This window comes from Vipera ursinii, assembly GCF_947247035.1.
Source record: "Vipera ursinii genome assembly, chromosome: 1".
NCBI lineage: Eukaryota > Metazoa > Chordata > Lepidosauria > Squamata > Viperidae > Vipera > Vipera ursinii.
The window spans coordinates 336,090,533-336,117,336 of record NC_139512.1 but is presented as its reverse complement, the minus strand read 5'-3'; the positions used below and the strand labels follow the sequence as shown (position 1 = coordinate 336,117,336).

Sequence of the window (26,804 nt, the reverse complement as noted above, 5' to 3'; positions counted from 1 at the left end):
TCACTTCCCTAGGGTGCCGTTTGCCCATGATGGAAAAGTGTCTAACTGGAACATAGCACGCCCCCAGCTGTTGATGGATAGAGTTATGCAAATGACTCCAATGATGTTCATCACAATTCCAGTTTTAACCTGGAGGGGAAAGAAACAAAGAAAACAATGAGTAGTCCAAAGGTTCTGTGGCTCATTCATAGAGTAGGCAAGAGGAGGAGTCATTAGGCAGTGTCAGATTGTGATGTTTTTATAACTGGAAGGGAATCGCACCATTCTCCCTGTTCCAGGAATACAATGTACAAGTACCCTTTGCTCCCCCTTTGGCATATTCTGGGAAATTCCAAAGAACAAATTGAACACCAACAGCCTCCCCCTCATTTAGAATTTAACTTCATCACTGGGGGAATTGTAACACCAGACCTTCTGAACTTCTCACATACAAAGTAGGCTCAAGATTTCACTGAGACTCATTATTATGCAAGATTGTTCAAATCAACAGAAATATAAACCTATTATATTCCAAAGGGGGGAAAAATCCAATGCTGCTGATTTGCAGGAATAGCCTGGACAAGTTGCTATGGGACAGGATGGGAGCTTTGGGTCTAGTATGTTACTGCTTCTTCCTAATTAGTTTTCTGCCTTCAAAGTGGGAGTTACAACACTAGTTTTATGGAAACTGGAGGGTTAAAATGCACAATAGCATTGAACAGTCACTGAGCTTCCTGGTGCTAACAGTAATTTATTTATATCCTACTTTACAAAAAGTAAAGTGTGGTATTCAGTGCTTTTTTTGTAAAAGAAAAAGGTGTCGGAACTCACACATGTCATACAACCTGCCTTGCCTACCCTACAAGGTTCCATCCAAAAAAGGTGCCGGAACTCCGTTCTGAGCGTTCTATGAGAAAAAAAGCCCTGGTGGTATTTCAGCATAGTTCTAAATTAGTAGTAGGAATGCTTCAAAACTTACACTTGGACACCAAATTGAAACTCTAGCTTTATATTTCAAAATGAGGGTAAATCCATTTTTTCCAGAACAGAATTTTTATTTAAGTCTACATTCCAGTAGAAGAAAATTGTTCCCAGCTTTATAGAAACTGCCTGTTGTGTGAGCCTCTGCATACAACAAGTGTGTACAGATTTTTCTGACAGACACATAAGCACTTTGAGTGGTGTGCCTAAAGATATACTCCCAAAAGAAAGCAAGTTCAGGATGAAAAATTTGTTTTATTTGAGCCAATTTAAAACCAAATGCAATGGCAGCACAACACCTATCTTACCATGGCGGATAGTGAAAATCAAACAAAAGTCAGATCTGGTTGCTATTTCCATGGAAGATCAGCAAAAATCCCAGGAATGAAAATTAGACTGAAAAGTCTGAAAAAAGGACTTCATTTCTATATTTCTGTCAGTTGGATATATCCTTGAAGTTACTATAGAATTACTAACTCAAAGGAAGCTTACACAGAATTACAGCTTAAACTTTATAACTTAAATCCCCTTCAATCAAATAAATAATTACAGCTTTTATATTCGGGATGGCCCCCAGGATGTTGGAAATACCTATTCTTTAAAAACAAAACCCTGCCTTCCTTTTTAAACACTTGGATATGGAAGCTTCGTTTGAAATCAAAACTGCCAGCTTACCATGTCAGATACGTGGAGATGGCCATATGAGAATACAATGGCATTTGGAGGGGTTGCCACAGGGAGCATGAAGGCGAATGAAGCACTGAGAGTGCCTGGAATCATGATGTATAAAGGGTTGACTTTAATAGACTGTGACTAGACAGACAGAAACAGAGAAGGAATGGGAAAGAAGAGAGAGAAACATTTATAGTATTGAACTGACACGTGGAAATACATGCAGGTCTGAAGCAGCAAAGAAATGTTTTAGAGGCCACCACTATCCATTCTAAAGCCACTTCCAGAGCAGAAACATAACATAAGGGAAACAGTTGATGGAGCTGGCCAAACATTGTGTATACCAGGAGTGTCAAACTCAATTTCATTGAGGGCCACATCAGCATTGCGGTTGCCCTCAGGGGGCCAGGTGGGTATGGCCAGGGTGGGCGTGGGCCTACTGAGTGGGCGTGGCTAGAATGCGTATGGCCTACTGGGTGGGCGTGGCCAGCTCTACATCATTCGCATCAAGGGTGCCTATGGGGGCCTGGGCAGGAGTGGGACAGATCTGAGGGTCTCTGGCAGAAGGAGGGTCTCTGGGCCAGGGCCAAGGCAGTGGGGGCCGTTCCCTCCCTGTTTCCAGGATGGCTTCGTGGGACGGATCCGGCCCCCGGGCCTTGTGTTTGACATGTCTGGTGTATACCTTTCAGAGGCTATAAACAAGAGTCAAGGTTGATGACATCAATTGTGTCTTAAAGGACCACATTAATGTATATTAGTCTCTTGACTTCCACACCAGAAAAAGAACATAATAATGTCAGAAGCACAGGTTGTCCCATAAGAGTATAGCCTTGGCATAAGAAGGTGTTGGGCAGAATTCATATGATATTAAACAACTCTCCAACAGGTTGTGATTCAAGTATAGCTCTCCCCACAACTCAAAACAATGGAGCTCTCTCCAAGTTAGGAAGAAATCCTGATACCAGCAATTTCTACATCAAAAATATACTCCCCCACATATACTCTTCCCATACAATAATCGTTGCTGCAGTTGATAGTGTAATCAGATTGTACTGGGGAAAAAATGAAGCATGCTTAGGGCAACTGCTCTGAGAAAAATTGTCTCCATATACAAAATATGGAGCATAAATATTTAGTCATCGATATAAGCATAAATATTTAGTCATCAATTCAAAAGCTCCCTCAATATTTCTGTCCTGTTTTATTTTCCCTTCCATTGAAATCTGCCTTACTCCCTTGTTCTTCCAAATTTCTCTACGATGCTATTGTTCTTATGGTCATGCTGGCTCAATCCCCTATTCTAACATCCTGTTCCATTGCTTTGTTCACATAACATGCTTCACCTGGTTTCTGAATTAACCCATTGTCTGAATTTGCATAAACACTGAGCCATAAACTAACTAAATTTCACACAAGATGTAACATCACAAAAAAAAAATTAACCAAGGCCGCCTTGCTGTAGGAATGCAACTGTTGTCTTATCTAGGTAACAAATCTGATTATATATGTATTGTATGAACATAGCTATAAATACATAACTGAAATAATTATGCACATTGATGAAGTTATAAAAGCAACAAATCATCCATTTGGTCCTGTTGCTTTCAACTAATCGAAGAAGAATCACCTGTTGGATCCCCAAACTGAATCTGATCCTTATAAAAAGCACAGGATGACCCCCAAGCAGCTAATCCAGAAACTGTGGATTATTCATGCATCAGGGTGGAACAGCTGTATTATGCATTACAAAACAAAATCTTCAAAATAAACGTAGGCCATGAGAAGAGTTTTACCAATGATGCAAAGACGGGCAGGAAGAGGGTGGCTGTGGCCACATTACTGGTACACTCGGTGAAAATGGCAATGACAATAGAGAGAATAACTGCAATGGCCCAGGGAGGAATGGTATGCAGTGGTGTCATCTGATTCCCCACCCATTTGGACAGCCCTGATGCCTGGTAGATAAAGGGAGAAAAACTGAGTTAGAAAGAAGATCCCGTAAAATAGAAACATTACAAAGGTTAAATTAATGTAATACACATGATCTCAGTTTTTAATATGGAATAGCTGTATTTAGGAATATGATATGCCCAAATAAATAAGTCATGTTTGGCTTACTGTGATGGCCTAACGTACACAACATATTATCACAGTGGCTGAGTTGCTACAATATGCTGAACCACAAACTACCCAACTCACTTTAATGTAAACTAGTGCAAATCCAAGCATATTCCTCTTTCATTATGAAAAAAAGATTGTGCCCTGCAAAGCTGAAACATAAGTCCTCACAGCTAGCTAAAAGTCAACTTCTACTTAATGGTGGAGAGATTTTTATCAACAACCATTCACCCTCAGGTTAAAATGGAACCTCCAAATTCAGAAAAAGTATATCTCTGTAAAGTAGGTATGCCAGCAACCACTGACTATCAGAAAGGTCATAATACAATATTCAGAGCAGGATAGTGGAAATCGTGTCTGGATATGATATTTTAGCCTAGAAAACAGATGATTTTCACATCAATCACACTGGAGCAGGAGAAGAAGAATGCCTGTCTTCTACTACCCCAGAGGGAAGGACTAGAACCAGGTAGTAGGAATTGCAGGAAAGCACATTTTTTTATAATCCTCAAAGGAAATCTCCTAAAACCAATCTACTCTGGGCAGTACTGGGAGATCTCTTGGCTGGAGAGTTTTCCCCCCCTTTCATTTAATTGTGTCTGATCTTGAAGACTTCCTGGACAAGTCCCTTCAGTTTTTCTGGCAAGGTGTTTCAGAAGCGTTTTCCCATTGTTTCCTTCCGAGGGTTGAGAGAAAGTGACTGGTTCCAACTCTGTGGCTGCATTCACACATATATTATCCCCGATTACTGAATTAACACAATTCAGTTCTAAACCAGCAAAACTGTCCTTACAAATAATTTGCAGAATTTAGCCATCCCTCCATTAACAAAGCTGCTTTTTAGAAAAAATAGCGGGATAATTTCTAAGCCATATACTTAAGGATATAACATTATGGAGTCCTTGGGGCTCTCTGAGCTTGGTTGTTTGCTTGCAGATGTTTCATTATCCATTTGGATAACATCAACAGTGCATGATGTTATCTAGCTGGGTAATGAAATATCTGTAAACAAACAACGAAGCTCAGAGAGCAGCAAAGAGTCCACAGTTCGACTCAGATCTACAGATATTCTGTTGTATGTATTATTATTCCCTTCATCATTTTTCCCATCCTAGCTGCTTACTTGATGGCTAACGCAAGTGCTGTGTTAGGCAAACATAGCTAAGTAAAGAATCTCATGAACCCTTTCCCATGTCTCACCAACAATCCCAACTTTATGTATTCTTCACATATACAAAGGAAGCAATGTTCAGTCCCACAGGAGCTACATAAAATCTTTTCACATCCACGTGGTGTGCACAGGGGAACTTGCCTATTCACCTTAAAGCTATGAGAGTAACTTATCTCCCAGCTATAGAAGAAAGAGCTCAGATGTATGCTTCTAGTCAGCCAGAGCTCAACTATAACCCAAAATGGATCAGAATATGAGCACCAAGATCTTTTGGGTAACCATATACTCTGCAAGGCACCAACACCAAAAGAAGAGATGTGCCTGGCTGGGAGGCACAGGAACCTCTTTGTCTGGCTCCTGTGTTTCTCTCTCCTGCCAAAGCTCTTTCGGGAGAACAAGGGCAGCCTGTTCCATGCAGTCATTGACTGCTCAATTTGAATGGCTGGTATTTTTGTATTAAACCTACAATTTAAAATGTTGCCAGATGAACCATGTTGAATAACCAACAAGCTTGCAGCCTAACTATTAGATGCTGCTTCCCAAAAGCTAAATTTAGGTCAAGTTCTCCTAGCCCTGATGCCATCTGAATGCAAACGGCAGCTGCCTGCCATTCAGCCAGAAGCACTCTGGTTTGGTGCCAGGCAGCAGGGTGGGGAGCTCTCCTGCTGAACCCCACAGAACCTCATATGCACGGTCCTGAGTAGTTTGCTGTTAGCAGCCACAGTTGCAACAGCAACCATGTTTTCTGGAAAAGTGAAGCAGAATGTGCTAATTGATCAGGGCAGTATGCTGGCCCCAGCTACACAAAACATCACTTGTTTTCTAATCAAGGGTTCTCCAGAAAATGTAGGATAAGTTTACCCAAGGGCTTAAAAACATATGTCATAAGAGAAAGATGCTGGGATTTCACTTTCCTGAACTGTATTTAAAGCCCGGGATGCCCCAATATTACCTATAAACATGAATTGGGGCTTCATGAATAGGAAGAGAAATTATACATTGTTTGTTGGTTTATGTCTTGAATTTTGAGGCCATATGGTTGATTTATAATATTTTAAGAACTAGATTAGTAGCATCCTCCAAAATTCAACAGGGGCTCTGCAGACAACCTAATCAAAAGCCTGGGAACAGAACCAGGTCCTAAGAGACTCCCAGAACATTTGAAGAGTTCAAGCCATAAAGAGTTCAAGCCATAGATATTGAGCAATCATTTGAGACATATTAGTAGCTGTTCACTGAAAACTCTACATTAGACCAGAGGAGAATCCTGATAATCTAACTCCCTGCATTGTGCAGTCCATGGGAACATTTTGTTGTTGTTGTTAAGAAAAAATCTGTTCCTGGAAGCAGTTGCTATCAATAGGGCTGCATTTGGATCCTGGGCAAGTTTTATGCAAACAGAATTTATTTATTTATTTATTTATTTAATTTATATACCGCCCTTCTCTCAAGAGACTCAGGGCGGTTAACAGGGCAATACGTAAAAGACAGATACAAAAGTTAAAATTATTAAAACATGATTAAACAATGCCCATAGTACAAATTTAAAATTAAAGTCATAATAACAAACCCGCCCCATCCCATCAGGCCAGGCCCGCTTCCTTAAAGAGATGGGTTTTAAGGTCGCGCCGGAAGGAGCGGAGGTCGGGCGCCATCCGGAGCTCTACCGGAAGATGGTTCCATAAGTCCGGTGCACCCACAGAGAACGCTCTCCCCCTGGGGGCCACCAGTCGGCATTCTTTGACCAGCGGCACCCTGAGGAGGCCCTCTCTGTGGGAGCGTACTGGGCGGAGGGAAGTTGACGCCGGCTTGGTGAGTCTAATTTAGAGATCAGTTGAAAAATAACCAGGATTGTGTATAGACAGAACCAGTGTTTTAGTTTAACCATAGTCTGAACAGGCTACAGTGGCTGAGTTTATATATCACGCTAAGACATAAAGCATGATTTATAAACCATAGTGGTTGGGTCCATCCCTTGCATAAACCTCCAAAAAACCAAGTTCAAGTTCAAACTAATCATGCTTATTGTTACATGAGTGCAGCTGCCAAGTTTCTAATTAAACACACTTTAACCAATTCAATTAAAGTTTGGCAGCTGCACTCACACAATATACTAAGCATGGTTATAGTTTTAACTTTGTTTGGTTCACCTCAATTTACAAAACCTACCTGTTTGGTTACTTTATGGCTCAATTATTGTAGAAATACAGAAAGTGGGACTGTGCAAATATAGAAAGCATGTCAATTTAATCACGGTGTTATATGAGCACAGCACAGTAGGATAGGAAAAGAGCTCAGAAGGCTGAGTTCACAAAATGAAACACTCAACCTGGTAAGTAAAGCACAAGATTTCCATCATAGATTCGACCAGGTTTGAAAAAAATGTTAAACCACAAAAAAACAATTAAGCAAGCAACATGTAATAATATAGCCAGCGTTTCTGCCTTTTTACACTGATCCATGTGGGTAAGGTGCAACCCTTGCAAGTAAACTGAACTGGGCTTCCTAACTGTATGATGAATGTTACCAAACAGGATTCCTCTTGCAAATGAGTCTAAGCATTAGAGGGAACAAGTGCCAAGAACTTACATCACTTCCACTGGCCAAAGCAAAGCCACCTCCAAGCAGCAGTACAATATTCCAAGGCATCTTCTTCTGAACAGTTTTCCAATCCAGCAATGGAGCTGGGAAAAATGGTTCCTTCATATCTGTAGAAAGAGCAGGATAAGCTAGATGTGTGGGAGGGGATCTCGGCTCAGAGGAGGAAATACTTTATCGCCAATACCAACTTCTTTCTTTCCAAGAAAGTAGATCAAAGGCTTAATGCCACTGTGAGGAAAGCATGTTTTGTCTACACTCTGCTGTTGGACTAGTCTGGAGAATGGTATCCATTGGTTACGTTTCTGGGACACCTCTAATACAATCAAAGCATTCCCTTGTAGATGCCTAGTCACAAAAGGAATAGCTATTTTCGGAATGCTGTTACCTTCCCACCGTAGTGGTCCCTATTTTTCTACTTGCATTTTTATGTGCTTTCGAACTGCTAGGTTGGCAGAAGCTGGGACGAGTAATAGGCGCTCACTCTGCTACGCGGCACTCGGGATTCGACCCACCAAACTGCCGACCTTCTGATCAACAAGCTCAGCGTCCTAACCCACTGAGCCACCACGTCCCTTATATTTTATATTTATCTCTCAGCCTTTTGAACTAAAAATAATCCTCCCTAAACTCATTCTGGTTGGGTTTTTTTTCTAGTCATATTATACTGGTGACAGTAGGGAATATGTAGATTTCAAAAATGCTTCGGAAGGAATGCTTTGCACACAAGCAAGGACAACAGCTCCCTTCTATGCATTAAAACAGTGGTTTTTCCCCCTCAGCCTGCCATGTTTGTTCTGAAGCACTTCTGAGAAATTTTTGAAGTATCTTCAACCTTGGTGAGTCCCCGCGTGGGAACAGGATCATTCCATTCAGTGTGGCAACGTGGAGCACCACACAGCAGCCTAGGTCTCAAAAGCCTTCTGATTCCATCCCTTGAAGAGCAAACTCCTTCCTGCCCTGTTTCTTGAGAAGAGACTACTCTTCTGTAAGTTCAAAGGGAGAAGTTAAGCCGCCTGAAAGTTTCCAGGGCTAAAGGGGGAAAAAGCGATGGTTTTCATCCTTTACCTTCCTCAGCTTCTTCCAAATCACAGCTGTTCTGGTTGCTGAAACCACATCTGGGCCTCATGGAAGGAAGAATGAAGAGCAGTAGGGCCACAAAAATGGCCACGGTGGCATCAGTTACATATCTGGAATGAAGACAGAGAGCTGAGAATTGAGGCCCATCTCATTTTTCAGCCCCTGAAGCAACCAAACAACAAGTGGGAAAGGTTCGGCCTTCCTAAGCCCAGCTGCTAAACATCTTGAAGTGTGCACAAGCTACTCTGTATGAGGGGAATCAAGATCGCCATCGCTCAGTCCTCACTCTCTTGTGGAGTATATGTATAATGCTCTGCTTGGTAGTGATTTAGCAAATCAATGAGATCTCCCTCAGCTTTGCCTTAATTAACCTAATATTTGTGTTTCAACTTCTTTGAAATATAAACAGCTTCCAGATCAATTGTATGACTGACTCGAGTCAATATTTGTCATGAGTCTAATGTGATCCCCTGACCTCTCTCCAAATAGATTAGGATGATGTCCATTGGATTATCTCATAAACATCCTGCAGAGAGAGGCAGGGTTTTCCCAAGCTGTTTATTGACAACTAAGCAGAGATTTGAACTCAGTACAGGGTGACAGAATGCCACATGCTAATCATTGTACTATAAATCCTCAGTTGCAGCAAACCTGTTTACTGTTCACTGCTTTCCCTCCATCTGGACTGCATGCTGCTAATTTACATTTATGTCTACAACATATGCAAAAGCAGCAGTGCTCTGCTGATTCACTGTCAATCATAAGCTCTGTGCCATCTGGGAAGACACCCAAAGCTCTCTCAGGGTAGACTCTGTCTTTGCAAGGCAGTTGTAATATCCACTCACTCTTTGTCTTTATTGAAGAGAAAAGTTGCCCAGCCTGGGACAAAGCCTGGATCTCGGGTGAACCAGAGGACAATCAGCAGTGTGAAAACCATGAGGACGCTGATTTCAGCAAAGGAGATGGGCCCCAACTTTCGATACTCCTCCTTCAGCACGTTAAGAGCAACCTTCTCTTTCTCGGTCTTTTGGCTTCCACAACCCCAGGTTTTCTGAAAGCTGAAGGCAGAAGTGAATGGTCAAGCTAGCTGGCCAGGCTTTTCTTGCCAAGTGGCATAGAGGAGAGATGATCAGTTGTCAGCCTTCTCTGGCACTAATCTATGTACTTTACATGGGCTACCTTTGAAGATCACTCAGAACCTTCAGCTGCCCAGGAAGCAATGGCCCAAGAGTTGCCATAAGCCTATTATACTGGTGCTGCAGGCTTTACACTGGTTCCCTATTGATTTCCAGATGCAATCCAGAAAGCTGCCTTTGGCTCCAAAGTAACTATACGACCAACTCCTTCAAACAAAACTGACCCACTGATTCCTACATCTGAGGAGAAGCTGCTTCTGGTTCTTCATTACAGGTAGTCCTTGACTTACAACAGTTCATCTAGTGACCGTTCAAAGTTACAATGGCACTGAAAAAAGTGACTTATGACCATTTTTCACACATGACTATTGCAGCATCCCCATGATCGTGTGATCAAAATTCGAATGCTTAGCAATTGACTCACATTTATCATGGCTGCAGTGTCCTGGGGTCACCTTTTGCAACCTTCTGACAAGCAAAGCCAGTGGGGAAACCAGATTCAGCTGTTCAACAGGGAAACCGTGTTATTAACTTAACCAATACAATCATTCACTTAGCAACAGTGGCAAGAAAGGTCATAAAATGGGGCAAAATTCACTTAGCAAATGTCTCACTTAGCAACAGAAATTTGGGGCTCAATTATGACCGTAAGTTGAGGACTACCTGTACTGCAATGTAAAAGAGGCTGAGATGCACACAACTTTTTCTTCTTTTTAGAGGCTGTTCCTATGTTGTCAGATTGTCTCCCTCTAGACCTCAGACTTACCCCCTCATTCCTAGCCTTCCAGAAGCTATTAAAAATGAAACTGTTCTGGACACCGAGTGGTGATTAAGAGAACAGAAATGATTGATTAATGGGTTTTTATATTAGTTTATCTATTTAATATGGGTTTTTATATTGGTTTATCTATTTAATATGGCCATTTTTTATCTCCTCATGGTGCACCTCTGAGAGTTCTACTTGCAGTGGGTAGAAATGGAATAACATAAACCAGGGGTCTTCAAACTTGGCCCTTTTATGACTTGTGGACTTCAACTCCCAGAATTCCTCAGCTAGGCTTGCTGGCTGAGGAATTCTGGGAGTTGAAGTCCATAAGTCTTAAAGTTGCCAAGTTTGAAGACCCCTGACATAAACAAAGCAAAGGAACTGAGCAGGGGTGATAAGAAAGGACAAATGTGGACAAGAAATGACAAGCCAGCAGAGGTAGGTGTGTTAGTTCATGTGATCATACTGGGTAATTCATTCAGAACAGGGAAAGAGGTGAACAAGAGGAACAGGAGACACAGCCAGAAAAGCACAGGCCACAAAAAGAAGGGGGCAGTCAGGATACAGAAAGGAAAGAGTGGAGATGAAAAGTGAATGTATGGAAAAGGAAATAAGATGGCCTGGGAATCATCACTGCAGTTTGGGAGGCCTCAATAGAGGACAAAACCCAGCCTAGAAACAAAGGAGATGGCTTGGCATAAGCCAACAGGGATTCCATTCAGTTCACGGATCTTGGCTACGTTCATATAACCTGCTTAATCTAATTACATAATTAACTGATTTGTAGATTTACACCACACCCTAAGCCACTAATAACTTTTTAACCAACAATAGTATGTTATGCAAATGTGATTGCTGCATCTTTAAGTAATTTATGTACATTGTGCAAACGTAGCTGAACTCCACACTCACACACATATTGTCCCTTGTTCAGAGGAAAGGACAAATGGGAAAAATAACCCATGAACACATCAATCTGGCCCTAAAATTTTCCCTAAAGCTGAATTGCTTAATTTATGAATACATTATCCCAAAGATACTTTTTCCAAAAGACAACTGGACTTTCTTCATTTTTTTTCTTTGAAAACTTTTCGCTTTTCATCCAAGCAAAACGTTTCCAAAGAAAAAAAAACCAAGATAGTCCAGTTGCCTATTAGAAAAAGCACCTTTGAGATAACCATGAGCTGAACGATTGAGAATCTCCATAAACATTTGTCACCACATTACTCTTTCATTCACCCAAACACTTACTTGAATCCCATAAAGGAAAACTGAAGCCAAAACCAAGCTAGTATCAGCATCAACAACATATTGGGAAAAGCAAATCCAAACCAGGAAGCAAAATTCAAGACATCATTATTTCTTGGAAACAATCTGTTTGCAAAAGGAAAAAAAAAGAGATGTGATTGTGCCCTGATTTAGTGACCTATGGCATACAGATTAGGTTGAGTGACAGTCAACTCTGGGAAGCCCACATAATTTGGGGTGCTAGCAATGAAAAGGATCGGGTCCTCTTTCACCAAAGGGAAGATTTGGGGTGATGCTTTCATATGACCTTGGGAAAATACATTTCTCAATGACAGTTGACAATTACATGAAACAAAACCTCAGTTGCGATCCCAGGAGGAAGGAATGAGTCCTCAAGACACGGAAAACCATTTCCCACTTAGGTTTTAAAAATCATATGTCATAAGTGCACTTACTGATTCATCTGGCCTTTCAGGACCAAGTTAGGGCCTGTCCCAGTAAGGGTGGCTGTCCCACCAATGCTTGCTGCGTAACACACACACAGGGTCATTCCCTTGTTTGTTCGCTTCTTTGCAATCCTGTCTTGCTCTCGAGAATCATCAGGAAGGTATCCATTGCCTACAGATGGAGAAAAATAAGCACTGCTTAGCTTACTGCATATCACCCTTGTTTCTTGAGAAGAAACAGCAGGGTAGAAAGTTAACAGCAGAAGAACAGTTTTCAATTATGCCCCAATACCTGCTCTTTAATTTCAAAAGCCAGAGAGATAGTTTCTTCATTATCTATCCTAAACATCTGCTATCTGGAAATGTATTCTCTCTGAACATGGAGCTTTCATCATTCATGACTGACAGTTTCTAGTCTGTGCAGTTTACAGGTGGGTGGGTAGCAAGCCATCTACACTAATAGACATGATTATATCTTCTGCCACCAAACATTTTGCTTTAGATTTCATCAGTGAGAACTGTTCCCAGGCAATTGTTCTTTACAGGTTGGGAACTGGCTGGCTGAACAGAAAGATTTAAAATATGATGTTTCAGATTTTAATTGGATTCATGGGTTTTGTCACAAAAGGTCCAACATATATTAATCCATAGGGACTCGATTTACAGTAAGCCATACTGTGGCATATTAGAGGCGTATAAACCCAGCTGCTGTAGTTTACAGACTTTGGTTTATTCGTTTATTGAATTTCTGTACTGTATCGCCAAATCTTGTGATACAATGTGTGAATTCAGTTGGGGCCTATTTAGGCAAGCATGGGTTTCAGAACCATGGCTTAACACGGTGTATCACTCTAACCAAAGAAGCTTGGAGGGTCTATAATATCTGAGATCAATTTGTTAGAGGCCCAAGAGCTATTCCCTCTCCTGGCGGAAATGGTGGACCACAGCTTGGGGCCACTCCAGTGACTAGTCTCCTTATCTTTGACTGTTTTATATCTGCACTAGTAAGCAGAAAATACCTTTTGTTTATCTCCATTTATATGATTGCTCTATAATGATAAATTATGGGTCCAAAGGCAAAAAGATAGAGAAATTGATCCAACCACACACACCCTCAACTTCGGAACGAAAAGAAAAGCTTCACAGAATTGAGCGGTAGAGGAATACAGAGATGAGCTTACAGCAACTATGGTATTAGTAAAACATAGGCATAGCCAGGGGCAACAGGAAAGTATGAAAAAGAAATATTGCCCTGTCTTAATTCTTTTTGATCTTAAGAGCAATGTTTCTCAACTTTGGCAACTTTCAGCTATGTGGACTTTCTCCCAAATACCCCAGCCAGCCATGTATTCAAGGATAGGAAGGAGACACTCTGTTGGGCTTTCAAAATTCTGTTAATAGAGCCTATATTAATAAAGCAAATTCCAGGATTTCTTCCACCTCAAAGGGCTGACATGAAGCTGCTAAAAAACAATTTGTTTTACGAGAGAAATTAGCAAGGGGTAACGTAACTAACCTGGGATTGCACTTTATGTTCAGAGTTGATGAGTTAAAGTCTTTTAGAATAACTGAATTTATGCAAGTTAGGATTTCAGTGGATGAATTGAAACAGTAACTTGGATATGAGGTAAAGACTCACATAGGAACATGGCAGAGTTTAAAGTCTTAGTTATTGAATCACATGAACAATGTATTCAAAAATCCTGGGAAACAACAGGTCATAAATGTGGAAACAATGTTGAAATGAAATAAAGATATTCAAGATTAGACTCACAGCATTTGCTATGATTACATTTTTCAGATCCATAATACGGGTCTATATCCTGCACTTATCTCAGTAAGAAGGATCTTTGACATGAAATGCTAATAAAATCATGCTTTTTCCTATCTGCTTCCAGATAATTCACAAGAACAAGTTGTTTAATTGAGTTTTTTTTTAGCAGCAAGACCCAAAGTAATTAAACCATTTTTTTCCAGGATAGTCTATTTAACCTTGCATTCTGGGATGATGCAATTCTTTTTTAAAAAAAATAAAAGTTTTACTAAGAACATAAGAATGAACACAAACTAATACTGAATAAAGAATCAAAGGAAGGAAGGGGGAAAAAGAAAGAAAAAAAGCAACAATGCAGAAAGAAGAAATAAAAAGAAGCTTCTGCTCTCTATTGTGGCAAATACAAATACAATTACAAAATTATCTCTTACTTCATGATTATAATTTAAAAAGGCTCACCTTTTTTCCTGTTACCCAGGTTTTTTATTCTGATCATCAAAACTACATTTTTTATATTTCATGTAAAAAGTCCTGTTTCGTGTAAAAAGTCTAAAAAATCCGTCTTTTGTCTGATCAAAGAAGTTAATTTAACCTTCTCCGCAAGTTCCATTATCTTCAGCATCCATTTCTCTACTGTGGGTAATGTCAAACCTTTCTGGGATGATGCAATTATCTGATCAGCAGACTGCAGCGAATTTATTGGGTTAGATACAGGGGTAGGCAACCTTGGCTCTTTTATGACTTGTGGACTTCAGCTCCCAGAATTCAAGTCATAAAAGAGCCAAGGTTGCCTACCCCTGGATGAGCTGAAATGAACTAGCACCTGTGTGTGTATGGGGAGGAGGTATGAATACATTTCTGAGCAACCTTTCCATTCAGTTCAGGTGGAATGGGGCCCTCTGCTATGGTTGCTGGGATTATGGTAAAGTACGTGTTAATTCTTTGAGAAAGACAATCTTGAAAATGCAAGGATGTTGAGTCTTGTGGGGCTTTGTAAATTAAACCTAGTAATTTGAATTTGGCTTGGGAACCTACTGTAGTGCATGCAATATGGGTGCAACATCACTCCTCCCATTAGTCATTTAGATGCTGTGTTTTGAATCAGCTGCAACGTCTGAGTTGTTTTCAAAGTCACCCCTATGTAAACATGTTGCAGAAGTCTAAACAGGTGATATGGGGATCAGAGTTATAACACTTCCAATCATTAATGAGATGGCCTAATAATTGTACTGCATTCATTAATGTCTATGGCCCTACTAAATATCATCCAGAGGTTTTATGTAACTGTTTTAAAAATCTTCTTTATTTAGCTATGAATCTGATGGTTATGGATGGATATTTTCATTAATTTTTCAATCTTTTCTTAGACTGCAATACTACTACAATTAAATTTCATTATTGTACATTGAAAAGGCTAGTAGTTTTCACAACTTAAGGTTAATTTTTTAGATATAGGTAGTCCTTGACTTACATAGTGGCTGTTCAAAGTTACAACAGCACTAAAAAAAGTTATGATCAGTCCTCGCATTTACAACCATTGCAGCATTCCCAGTCACATGATCCAAATTTGGCTGTTTGGCAACTGGCATGTATTGATGATGGTTGCAGTGTCCTGGAGTCATGTGATGGCATTTGCAACTTTCCCAGCTGACTTCCAACAAACTAAGTCAATGGGGGAAGCTGGACTCGCTTTACAACTGCATGATTCATTCAACAACTGCAGGGATTTGCCCAATAACCATGGCAAAAAGGGTTGTAAAATCAGATACAATTTGCTTAACAACTACCTTGCTTGGGAGCAGAAATTATGGCCCCAATTGTCATAAGTTGAGGACTACTTGTATGGGACAATTTTTAAATCCTTCATAACAAGAGTATTCTTTGGCTGGGGAGACTTTGGATCCACTCTGTACCAATTCCACCGTTTAATCATTACACCAGACTCAAGATCATATTTATATCTTCTGCTACTATTATTATACATGACTCCTGGAAATTTTTTTTTAAAAAATGAACATCTGGGTAATGGTTAAAGAAACTTTGAATATATAACTGCAAGACACCCTACAGCAAAAGTACAAAACGTTTTTACATTAGCCAAATTAAAATTCAATTCTCTTTCTGGAGCCAAAATTGTACTGAATTGCATTGGTGATATTGGGAATACCCTGATAAAATTATTGGCTTGTTGATTGAAACAGCGACTTTACAATAACATAATTTACACAGCTAAGTATGTGAAAAGCAAATGACATAATGACACTAACAAATCAGCAAGTTGTTTATATTATTATTATTATTATTATTATTATTATTATTATTATTATTATTATTATTATTATTATTATTTATATTTGACCTTATTACAATTAAACATTAACCAAGGCAGAAATTAATTACTTCTTGAATAATGTTGTTCTTCCAGAGATCACATATAGTCATGCAGTTATTTAGTTACACATTTACTTCTTCAGGAAATAATATTAAATCTATAACAAAAAACATGCTTAGTTTATTGAATTGTAGTACTGAAATTTGTTCCCACTGTATATTTTTGGTCGTTTATAACAGTCTTTTTTAAGAAACGTTTTTCAATATATCAAAATATATCAAAAAATTTTAAAGCTGGTAAAGAATCCACTGATTATGAACATTATTATCTAATTCTTAGTTATGTGCTGATCAGTGCTTTTTTTGTAAAAGAAAAAGGTGCCGGAACTCACACGTCATACAACCCGCCTTGCCTACCCTACAAGGTTCCATCCAAAAAAGGTGCCGGAACTCCATTCTGAGCATTCTATGACAAAAAAAGCCCTGGTGCTGATGCTAAAATTTTGATTCTTACACATAGATTACAAATGAGATTACCTTTGTTTAGCTATTCCTCTACAATCCGGTTTTATAAAAGGGCAACAACCCTAATAGTTGAGTATTAGCCGATTATTAATTATGCACCTTCACAAAAATTGGAAATGGCAGTAGAATGTCATCGGCAATGGAAAAGGGTCTTGGATATAGTGAAGCTGAAATTTATTGAAACAAGTTTTAGTCAAATTAATTGGATGAAAGTGTAATTGTGCAATTCTTCAGCCAGGCTGATACAAATGGAATTATCACCTCAACTATCAACCTGATTCATGAAGCTGATCAAGGTTTTCTTTATTTTCTCTTATACGGTATTTAATTTAATATTGGGATTATTATGACTGTCTTATTAAGGGCATAAAAGTAACTAAATATATAGTTACTATATGTTGATATGCTGTTTCTACTGATCAATATGAATGTTTTTGCCAAAATGTATTGATATAATAAAAAAGTTTAATTCTCAAACTCCTCAGTTAATTGAACCATTTCATATACTACTTATTGGTTCTAATATATCCAGAGATATTTCTAAAAAAATGAGTTTTACTCGTATGAATTATTTTAAAAAGAAATTTAAAATATTTTTATTTGTAAATGTAAATATTTCAAACTGTATATAAGATTAAAAAAATTATAATGTCTAGTCCAAATGCATTAGTGACATCAAAAGTTCTTAATTATCAGTAATGAAAAGTGTTTTGGATTATTCCAAACCTATGGGGCTTTCTTTTATGGATAATTAAGGAACATATTTAGGGCACTATTAATTATTTGCAAGAACTCTGAAATAAAGGTTAGAATGTACCATATTGAAAAATCAATGGCTAAGAGTCTGAAAGAATATTAAGTAGGTTTCTTAGGATCTTATGATGAGATTTATTCAACAAAAGTTATTTTCATGTTTATTGGAGAATGATTAAAAATTAAAGAATGTTTAAAAAGAGTTGGTTGTTAGTATGTTAAAAATGTAACATAATGGAGGGGACTAACATATATGATATCAGCTTGTCCAATGGTTACCCTTTTATCCATAAGTCTGAATATGGTTGTAGGAACAATAATATGTTTTAAAGACATGGATATGATTTTCAAGTATGTGTTGAAGTAGTGTAATCTATCAATATATAAAGAATTATAGTTTTATTAAGAGTAGGACATGGGAAATATATAGAAAAATGGTGCATCATTTGATTTAATTATCTGCATTTCTATTTGTGAATGTTTCAATAAAACTTAGATCAATATTACTATATGTGACCAAGATTTAATGCTATATTTAAAAATTATTTCCTATAAGATTTCTTTGTTCTTGTTTTTTTCTCTTGTTTCATGCTACTCGTTTATCTTTTCTTATTGTTTTTCTGTATTTTCTGCTTATTTCCATATATACTGTAATGCACTTATGTAACCAACTAAAGATAACAAGGTGCTCCAAAGAGCAGGAAGTACAAAGAGTACGCACCACAAAATACTTTTTTGCCTTTAGTAGCTTCTAGGCCCTACTTATGTCAACCAACTGATAAATCTGTTTAGTTTTAAGAGAATGTAAGATTCTCATTTACTCTCATCCATGTCATAACTGTGTCATTGCACTTTCCCCTATTTAGTTCATGTAGCATTTTTGCAGCTTAAATCAGGATGTAAATCCCAAATGAATTTCAAAAATGTTGTTTTCTTCTATCTGTTGGGGAGGGAATCCACTCACCTTGCACTGAGGAGACTCCTGTGGCCACCTTCCCATCTAGTTCAATACCGTTGTTGATGTGTCCAGCAGTTGATTCCATGACTGCCAGGTCATGCTCTGAATTGTTCATCTGGTCTAGAATAGCCTGGATGATGGGGACCATCATGGCAGTGGTTGCTGTGTTGCTGATCCACATGGACAGGAAAGCCGTAACCCCCATAAATCCCAACATCAGGCTGAAAAGATACACAGTGAGGGGGAAAGTGTCTCATAAGTTAGAAGCACCACATCTGCATTTAGACCTCCATGGCACCACCTGGTGGTGATTTGGGTTTTTGCTGTCAGGAGCTGGAGCCTCCGTTAGCTCAATGATCTGTTGAATGAGGATTAACTCCTTGGGATCAGACTGAAAACCTACGGATTTCCCCCCTGCACTGATTGAGTACAATCAGCATCTGCATATGCAAGAGGGGAGAAGAGGAAAATCTCCAGACATGAATGTGCCATTTTTGCCTAATAGCCTTAATCTCCCACACACATTCAATCCAGCCTGGCCTAACTTTGGGGAAAGGGAGAGAAGAGTTACTACTTACAGTGCAGGCTTCACTCCAACAATTAGCAACACCCTGAGCGCAATCCGCTTGTGCAGGTTCCAGTGCTCTACAGCCACAGCCACAATCAGGCCCCCAATAAAGAGCATATTTGTGTCCTTTAGGTACTGCATGCATACCTGGAGAGGGACAGAGGATGGCAAATGTAGCATTCTCACTGGCAATGACCATTTGGACCCATGCAGAATGCATGTCCCTTTAGCCATAAGGGTACACCTTGCCTCTAGAGTTAGAAGGAAGGAAGCTTTAATACAGAAGTAGGAGCCAAAGGTCTTTTTCCAAGAGGCAACTGGACTTTTGAACATTTTGCTTCTCATCCAAGAATCTTTTTTGTTCTTCAGAATAGTTCAGAAGTAGAGAAACTGCTTGGATGAAAAGTGAAACATTTTCAAAGAAAACACCGAGAAAGTCCAGTTGTCTTTTGGAAAAAAAAAACACCTTTAGGACAATCATGACTTGGATGATTGAGAATCTCCATAGACAATTGGGAGCCAACATTATAGAATCTATGTTACAAAACTAGTCCAGACACCCTTCTTATCACCTCTGCTCTTTTTTTCCTATTGACTTCTAGTTGTACAGGATAGCTGTGTACTGAATTAAAATAAGGCTGAATATCCTTTTTTCAACATTTTGTTGGAACCCCAGTCCTCATCCTAGCATATTGATTGAATCAGTCCACTTTTTTAACTGAACATAGCAGTTGTGTTCTGTTAATCCACATTTAGGGTTTAGTATCTTGTGTGAACACAGCCAATATTTCTCAACTTCCTTCCACAGGATGAAGATTATGGGACTTTGTTTGTCTAAATTCAGTTCTTGATGTCATCAGGAAAGTACAAACTAAAGCTATGATGAAAAGAGTTTTACCATCACTGCTTTTGCTCCTACCTTTTTTGATTCCAGGATGCCAAACAATGGGAATAAAATGACTGGCAAGAGAGCTGTAACAGCCAAAGGAATCACCTCAGTGCACCAGTACACAGCCATGAGAATGATCACATAGCCACATCTGGCCTCCTGTGGACAAGGAAACACACATTCAGGCACACAAAGGCTGACATAAATATCTATAGCATTTTAAACTCTGGATCACAAGCTATGGCATAAGAGCATCTAGGATGTATTCCCAGATGCAAAAAGTGCAGCCTATGGCATAAAACTCACCAGCACAACATTCCTGATCCACAAGTCATTTTTCAGCCTTTGCCTATTTCTGCTCATGACATGATGCACAAATCCTGGTTTGCTTTCAAGCCAAAAGATATTGGACATTCTTGCCCTAAAGAAAGAATTGGTGTGTGGGTGTGGGTGTGTGACTTTTGGGATACTCTTTTAGTAGCTCTAACTTCTTAGACTAGGATAGATAATTTAGTTCCCTTAAGAGCTACTAGAAGTGTTTCTCAATGTTGGCAACTTAAAGTTGTGTGGACTTCCTTCTGGGTATGGAATTCTGGGAGTTCAAATCTATATATCTTTTAAGTTGCCATGGTTGTGATGTTGTACTAGAAGCAAATAAAGCAATCTGTTACTTTTCAGGAGCCATTAGCAGCCCTGATATCCTTCATCTATCAGGAACAGAACTGATTATTCCTCTAGAAATTTCATCAGCCATTTCTGGGGCATGGAGAGAAGGGATTCACACACCCTCACAAGTTCCTGCCTGTAATCAGAATGAAGATGCTAAATCACAATTTAAGTACCCAGCAACTAAGGTAATGTTGCATACACATGCCAAATTAAACTGCTGATGAGAGAGTAAACTAGTCTGGAATTGGTGAAGTCAATTTTCTTGTGGGAAGACTAATTGAGTGGGTATAAATGGTGCTTAAAAGCTCTTGGGTGCAAATGGCTCATACTTGTTAATTTGCCTGTGTCCAAAATGACTAGGTATAAAGCCTTACTTGTGGGCAACAAGTGGATTCATGCCCTACCAGACTTGCAAGTTTCTCTCTGGGCTAAACAAGTGATTTTCACCAATGCACTAGAATTTTATATTAACCCTATCATGCCTAACGGGAGGAAAGATTTATTGTGTAATAGCCACACAGCCTTTAAAGTAACTTAAAGATAAAGAATGTAATTTGCCTTTAAGGTAACAGAAGACATTTGTTACAGACCAACACCCCTAATGTTTGTCTAGAAATTACTATGTAATGTTTGTCTTGGAAGGTTGGGTGTTTCTGCATGTGCAAAACAGACTTCCATAATTTTGCCACTAAAGCAAAAAAAATAGATATTATGACACTTCTATTCAATTCTATTTTGCTTGCACTGTAGATAAGCAACCATATGCCCTTCAGGTATCTTGACATTAAAATTCCCCAGTCAATGACAAAGGGATGTGGACTTCCACAAATAGCTGGAAGATACCAGGATGATTACCTATATTTCCAGATTCTCTTGGACAGACATAGATCCAACGATCCAATTGTTAATCAGATTTAAGGTCTATATGTTTTGCGAATTTCAATCATTGTACAGTGTCAACTAAAAATGTCAAATGATTCTCAAGATTTCTTTGTAAAATGTTTGCAGATCTTATCTATACTTCACTACCTAGAACAGTGCTTTTCAAACCTAAGTAAATTACCCAAAGTTGGGTAAAAGTGTATTTTCTTTGAATAATGACACATGAACCCATTACCCAATCACAATAGGGACATTTGAATAAGACTTTCTGATAAGTGGTTTTGGGTAATGAAGGAAAAAGTTTGGGAAGTGCTGACTTAGATTATTATTCAGTTAACAGCTTCCTCTGCATGTACTGGAGAAGAGTACACTAAGATCTATGTGTACACGCAGAAGAAGATCTCTGTGCATCTCAATCCCTTGCACCTACTCACCCTTAGAAGAAATGGTCTCCTTACTTATTTAGAGCAAATAATTAATTTAGACAAAGAGACAAGTGAGGCTTAGAAATTAACAAGCCGATGTTGAGAAAAATTAAGGAAGAAACACATATTCTAAGATGGCGGCGCCTGGAATGGCTGCGGCTGCATTGGCTCTTGAAGGCGAATAGTTTTGGGAGGGATAGTAAAGGCTATAGGCCACATGATCAGGAAGATTTTAATGTGTTTGAGCAACATGGTGGAACTAAGGTAACATACGACATACGACCGACAATATTTGCTGGCATGGCGAGTTTCTCGTTGTTTTGGAACTGTTGGTGAGACTGTTAAAAGTCGTTGGCGCTGTTTGAATTTGTTCTACCAGCAGCAAGATCTGACTGCTGGCCTAGTGATGGATTGTATTGCAAATCCATTAAATTAAATTGAGATTTAAGGTGCTGGTACTTACCTTTAAAGCCCTACATGGCTTAGGCCCGGGATACTTGCAGGACCATCTGCTACCGGGAATGAATTCCCATCGCCCAGTACGCTCACACAGAGAAGGCCTCCTCAGGGTACCGTCGGCTAGACAATGTCGGCTGGCGACCCCCAGGGGAAGGGCCTTCTCTGTGGGAGCGCCAGTCCTATGGAATCAGCTCCCCCCTGAGCTTAGGATGGCCCAAGATCTCCGGTCCTTTCGCCACGGCCTCAAAACACTCCTTTTCCACCTGGCTGACCTGGACTGACGCATTTTAATTATGTTTACAATTTTTAATTTATTTTTAATTTTTAATTTTAATTTATTGCACAGATGACTTTAATTTTAATTTTATCTTAATTTCTGTTATATGCTATTGTTGTTAGCCGCCCTGAGTCCTTCGGGAGATAGGGCGGGATATAAGTCCCATTAATAAATAAATAAATCAGGGCTGTTTCCAGAGGAGGCAGAGGAGGAGAGGACCTGGAGCTTATGGAGCAAAGGAACTGGATGAGGCTGCCGGCAGGCCCAGAGGAAGAGAGAGAGGCTTTTGGAGGAGTTGGTGGCGGCAGCAGCGTGCTCCAGGGGTGAAAAGAAGCAAGGCCTCTTTAAGGAAAAGGTGGAAGAGTCAGGATCAGAAAAAGGAAAGAAGGTGAGGTTGTCAGAATACAAGCGAATTTGAGGGCTAGTCCACATGGAGCCCCATTTCCATCTGTCCTGTTTGCCATCGTTCACTCCCTAGAGACTAAAATGGACAATGTGAAATTTGAGCGGGCCACGAACAAGGAGTATATATCGGAGGTGGTGACCCTTTGAGAGCTGTATGCAACGAAATTTCATTTTGATGTATGCCAATTGGTGTACATTCAAAGTGACAATAAAGTTATCATCACATATTTGTTTTGTAAAAAAATGTATGGTTGTAACTTGAGTGAGAAAAAGCAGAACTGGTGATTAGCCCCAGCTTTCTGCAGCAACACAAAGCAGTAGAGTAGAGTAGAGTAGAGTAGCAGAGCTGGAAGTAGTTATTAAGGAGACAAGCACAGCCCAATAGAGAATGCAGAATCCTCAACTTACAACAGTTTGTTTAGTGACCGTTCAAAGTTACAACGGCACTGAAAAAAGTGATATATGACCATTTTTCATAGTTAAGACCTTTGAAGCATCCCCATGACCATGTAATCAAAATTCAGATACTTATGACCGTTGCTGTGTCCCAAGGTCCTGTGATCAACTTTTGCGACCTTCTGACAAGCAAAGTAAATGGGGGAAGCCAGGTTCACTTAACAACAAGGTTACTAACTTAGCAACTGCAGTGATTCCCTTAACAACTGTGGCAAGAAAAGTTGTAAAATGGGGCAAAACCCACTTAGCAAATGTCCCACTTAGCAACAGTAATTTTGGGGTCAATTGTGGTGCTAAGTTGAAGACTACCTGTATTGCACAGTGGAGTAAGAGGCAAAATACCACCAAGAGATTCAGACGGTCAAAGGACTCATGGGTGGGATATTTTGTGTTAACCTTCCCCATGTGCCAAAGCACCCAAGCTGCAGTCTGGGGGGGGGGATCAGTAAAGTCGTGGCCCACCTGTCTTTCCCTCCTCTGGTGGCCAATATAACAGTCCCACCCAGTTCCCAAAGGGACCAGTGTGAATTTGGAAGTCTGATCTTTGCTTAATCCAGGGGTCTTCAAACATGCTGGCTGAGGAATTCTGGGAGTTGAAGTCCACAAGTCATAAAAGGGCCAAGTTTGAAGACCCCTGGCTTAATCAATCCTAATAAGACTGACTCTTCATTTCAATGGTGCAGAGAGCTTGGCCAGAATTTTCACTTTGGTAAACATTTCAGTATTTGGCTGATCACCTACCTTTTCCCACTTCTCAGAGTTACTTAAAAAAAAACATGCCTTCCTGATTCTCAGCATCACAATCTTTTTCGAAGTATCTCAACATCCAAGACATTAAAGTGTGCCTTAGAGGAGAGGGTACCACAGTGTTTATGCAGAGGGCTTGTCCTGCAGTAGTTCTGGGATTGCTACAGATAAGACAAACTCTCCTGTTGCTTGTTTGTCTATTTCCCTTCCACCCCCAGCTGCGTCCCCCCCCCAGCCACACAGCAAGCATTTAGATGTAGACTGCCTCTAACCACAAGATTTAATTTGGCAAATATCTATGAATTTAGTGTTTCAATCTTTTCCTTATTCAGTTCTAATATTGTAAGGAAGGAGAAAAAGGCTTCTATCCAATTTCTCCAGACTGGTCATCCTTGCGATATCCCTGTTTCCCTGTCCCAGTGCTTCTCAGTCTGGTATGTACTTCAAGTCCCAGAATTCCCGAGCCAGCCAGTTGAAGTCCACACACATTTGGAGCTGCTAAAAGTTGAGAAGCCTTATTATCCCATTAAATGAGGTAACCATCCCTTGTGGAGGAAATTTTCAATCCCCCTTGAACCTTTTGCCGAGCTGGAACAGGATGCAACTTTGCCCGGTGGAAGCTAAACTTCCTCCAGATCCCCAGGAATAAAAACACCTGACCATGGTTGTCAAGCAGATACAGATGGTCCTCAACTTACAACTACAACTGAGCTCAAAATTTCTGTTGCTAAGTGAGACAGTTAAGTAAGTTTTGCCTCATTTTACGAACTTTCTTGCCACAGTTGTTCAGTGAATCACTGCAGGTGACAAGTTAGTAACCTCGTTAAGCGGATGGTTTCCCCACTGACTTTGCTCGTCAGAAGGTTGCAAAAGGGGACACATCAATGCAAGACACTGCAACCGTCATAAATATGAGTCAGTTGCCAAGCAGCTGAATTTTGATCATATGACCCTGGTGATGCTGCAACGGTCGTAAGTCTGAAAGAGAGTCATACGTAATTTTTTCCAGTGCCACTGTAACTTCAAATGGTCACTAAACGAACTGTTGTAAGTGGAGGACTACGGTATAAGGAAGAACTAAAATGGATCTCTGAATGAAGTTCTGCTCTTTTTCTGACGTTTTAAATATTCCAAACCAGGACCAGAATGACAGGAGGCTGAGATATACTCTGAAAAGCTTTGTGTTATTACCATTATTAGATATGAGCCAACAGAGACCGAAATCCACTGACTTCCTGCTGGATCACTCAGACTAAAAGATTTGTTATCAAACCTGTTCAGTGGTCAACAAGATGATCCAAGCATTTCACACTCAGAGCAGGAAGAGGATATATTCCCCAGTGATTTAGTGCCCAGCTTCAGGTACTCAGAAGCTGACTGCTCTTGTATAGAGAGGTTCCGTACTTAGCTACTATGACTGCTGTCTGAACAGACCTAATGTATTCTGCAATGCTTACCTTACCTCCAGCTTTTATTATTATTATTATGCCTCTTAAGGATTCCTACTGGTAACAAAAATGCGTCTTCCCTATGCATCAACACTATGTCTACAAGGTGGAAAAATCTCTCTCCCCCTATTCGCCACAGAACTAGGTATTTTAAGTAGACTGTAGCTGTCACTGGCGGCTCTATGTAGCTATCACAACTTTAAGAGGCCACCGGCGGAATAAGGAGGTTCATCAATCCCGGTTGCCTTAACAACTTTGCACGAGCTTTCGTTCTTCTCCAGGAGGGGAGAAGGGGTCTGCGCCGTTTCTCCAGCAAACCGTCGGCAAAACAGTTAAGAGGTTCGCTCGCTTCTTCTCCGTTTCTTCCGAGAGATCGTGGCGCTCTCGTCCGCTTTAGAGCTGTCATCCCCGTCCGCCAAGAAGCCAACGGCCATTTGGTTTCAAGGGAGAGCCCCTCTCTCGCGGGCGGGCGGGCGGCCGGCCGGCATCCGGTCCCGCTACTAACCCTGGATCGTCGGAAGGGTGGAAGAACCGTCCCGAGAGATCCCTGACAGCCTGGGCATTTTGAAGGGGTGCAGAGGGCGCTGAGCTCTCGCGTCTCCGGCTCGGGACAGCGGCACCGCCGAACGCCGATCCTCCCTCCCTCCCTCCGGCAACGACCCGACCGTGCCGCGGACCTACCTGGGTGGCGATCAGAAGCGGCAGCGGCAGCAGGACGAGCGGCGTGCCGAAGAGCGTGACGAAGGCCTTGTAGCGCAGCAGGGAGCGCAAGAACGGCGGCAGCGAAGGAGCCATAGCCGGGAGAAGCGAGGAGCAGCTTAGACGGGACGGGCGAGAGAGGCTCCCGGCTGCGGACCGGGCCTTTTAAACGGCGCTCCTCCTGGGCGCCGGCCCCGGTCCCTCCCTCTGCCCGGCCCCCGCTGACTCGCTCTCGGGAGCCTGCGCTTCCCACCTCCGCCAGGACCCTTCTCTTCTCCTTTGGGCAGCAGGCCCCGCTCGTAACGTCTGAAAGGGCTCCCCTTCGAAGCAGACGCCCGCGGCTG

General features: G+C 40.5%; 1 protein-coding gene across 1 annotated transcript; it reads right to left on the bottom strand.

Annotated features, from left to right (window-relative positions):
• Positions 1–26,556, bottom strand: SLC13A5 (solute carrier family 13 member 5; the record flags this gene model as incomplete). The annotated part of the gene is made up of 12 exons (XM_083376134.1): positions 1–129; positions 1,636–1,773; positions 3,426–3,587; positions 7,511–7,629; positions 8,588–8,709; positions 9,445–9,657; positions 11,753–11,875; positions 12,205–12,367; positions 18,543–18,757; positions 19,115–19,251; positions 20,024–20,152; positions 26,443–26,556. The coding sequence occupies 12 exons, from the start codon at positions 26,554–26,556 to the stop codon at positions 1–3; spliced, it is 1,764 nt and encodes a 587-aa protein (XP_083232260.1).
• Between the last annotated feature and the right edge of the window lie 248 nt (positions 26,557–26,804).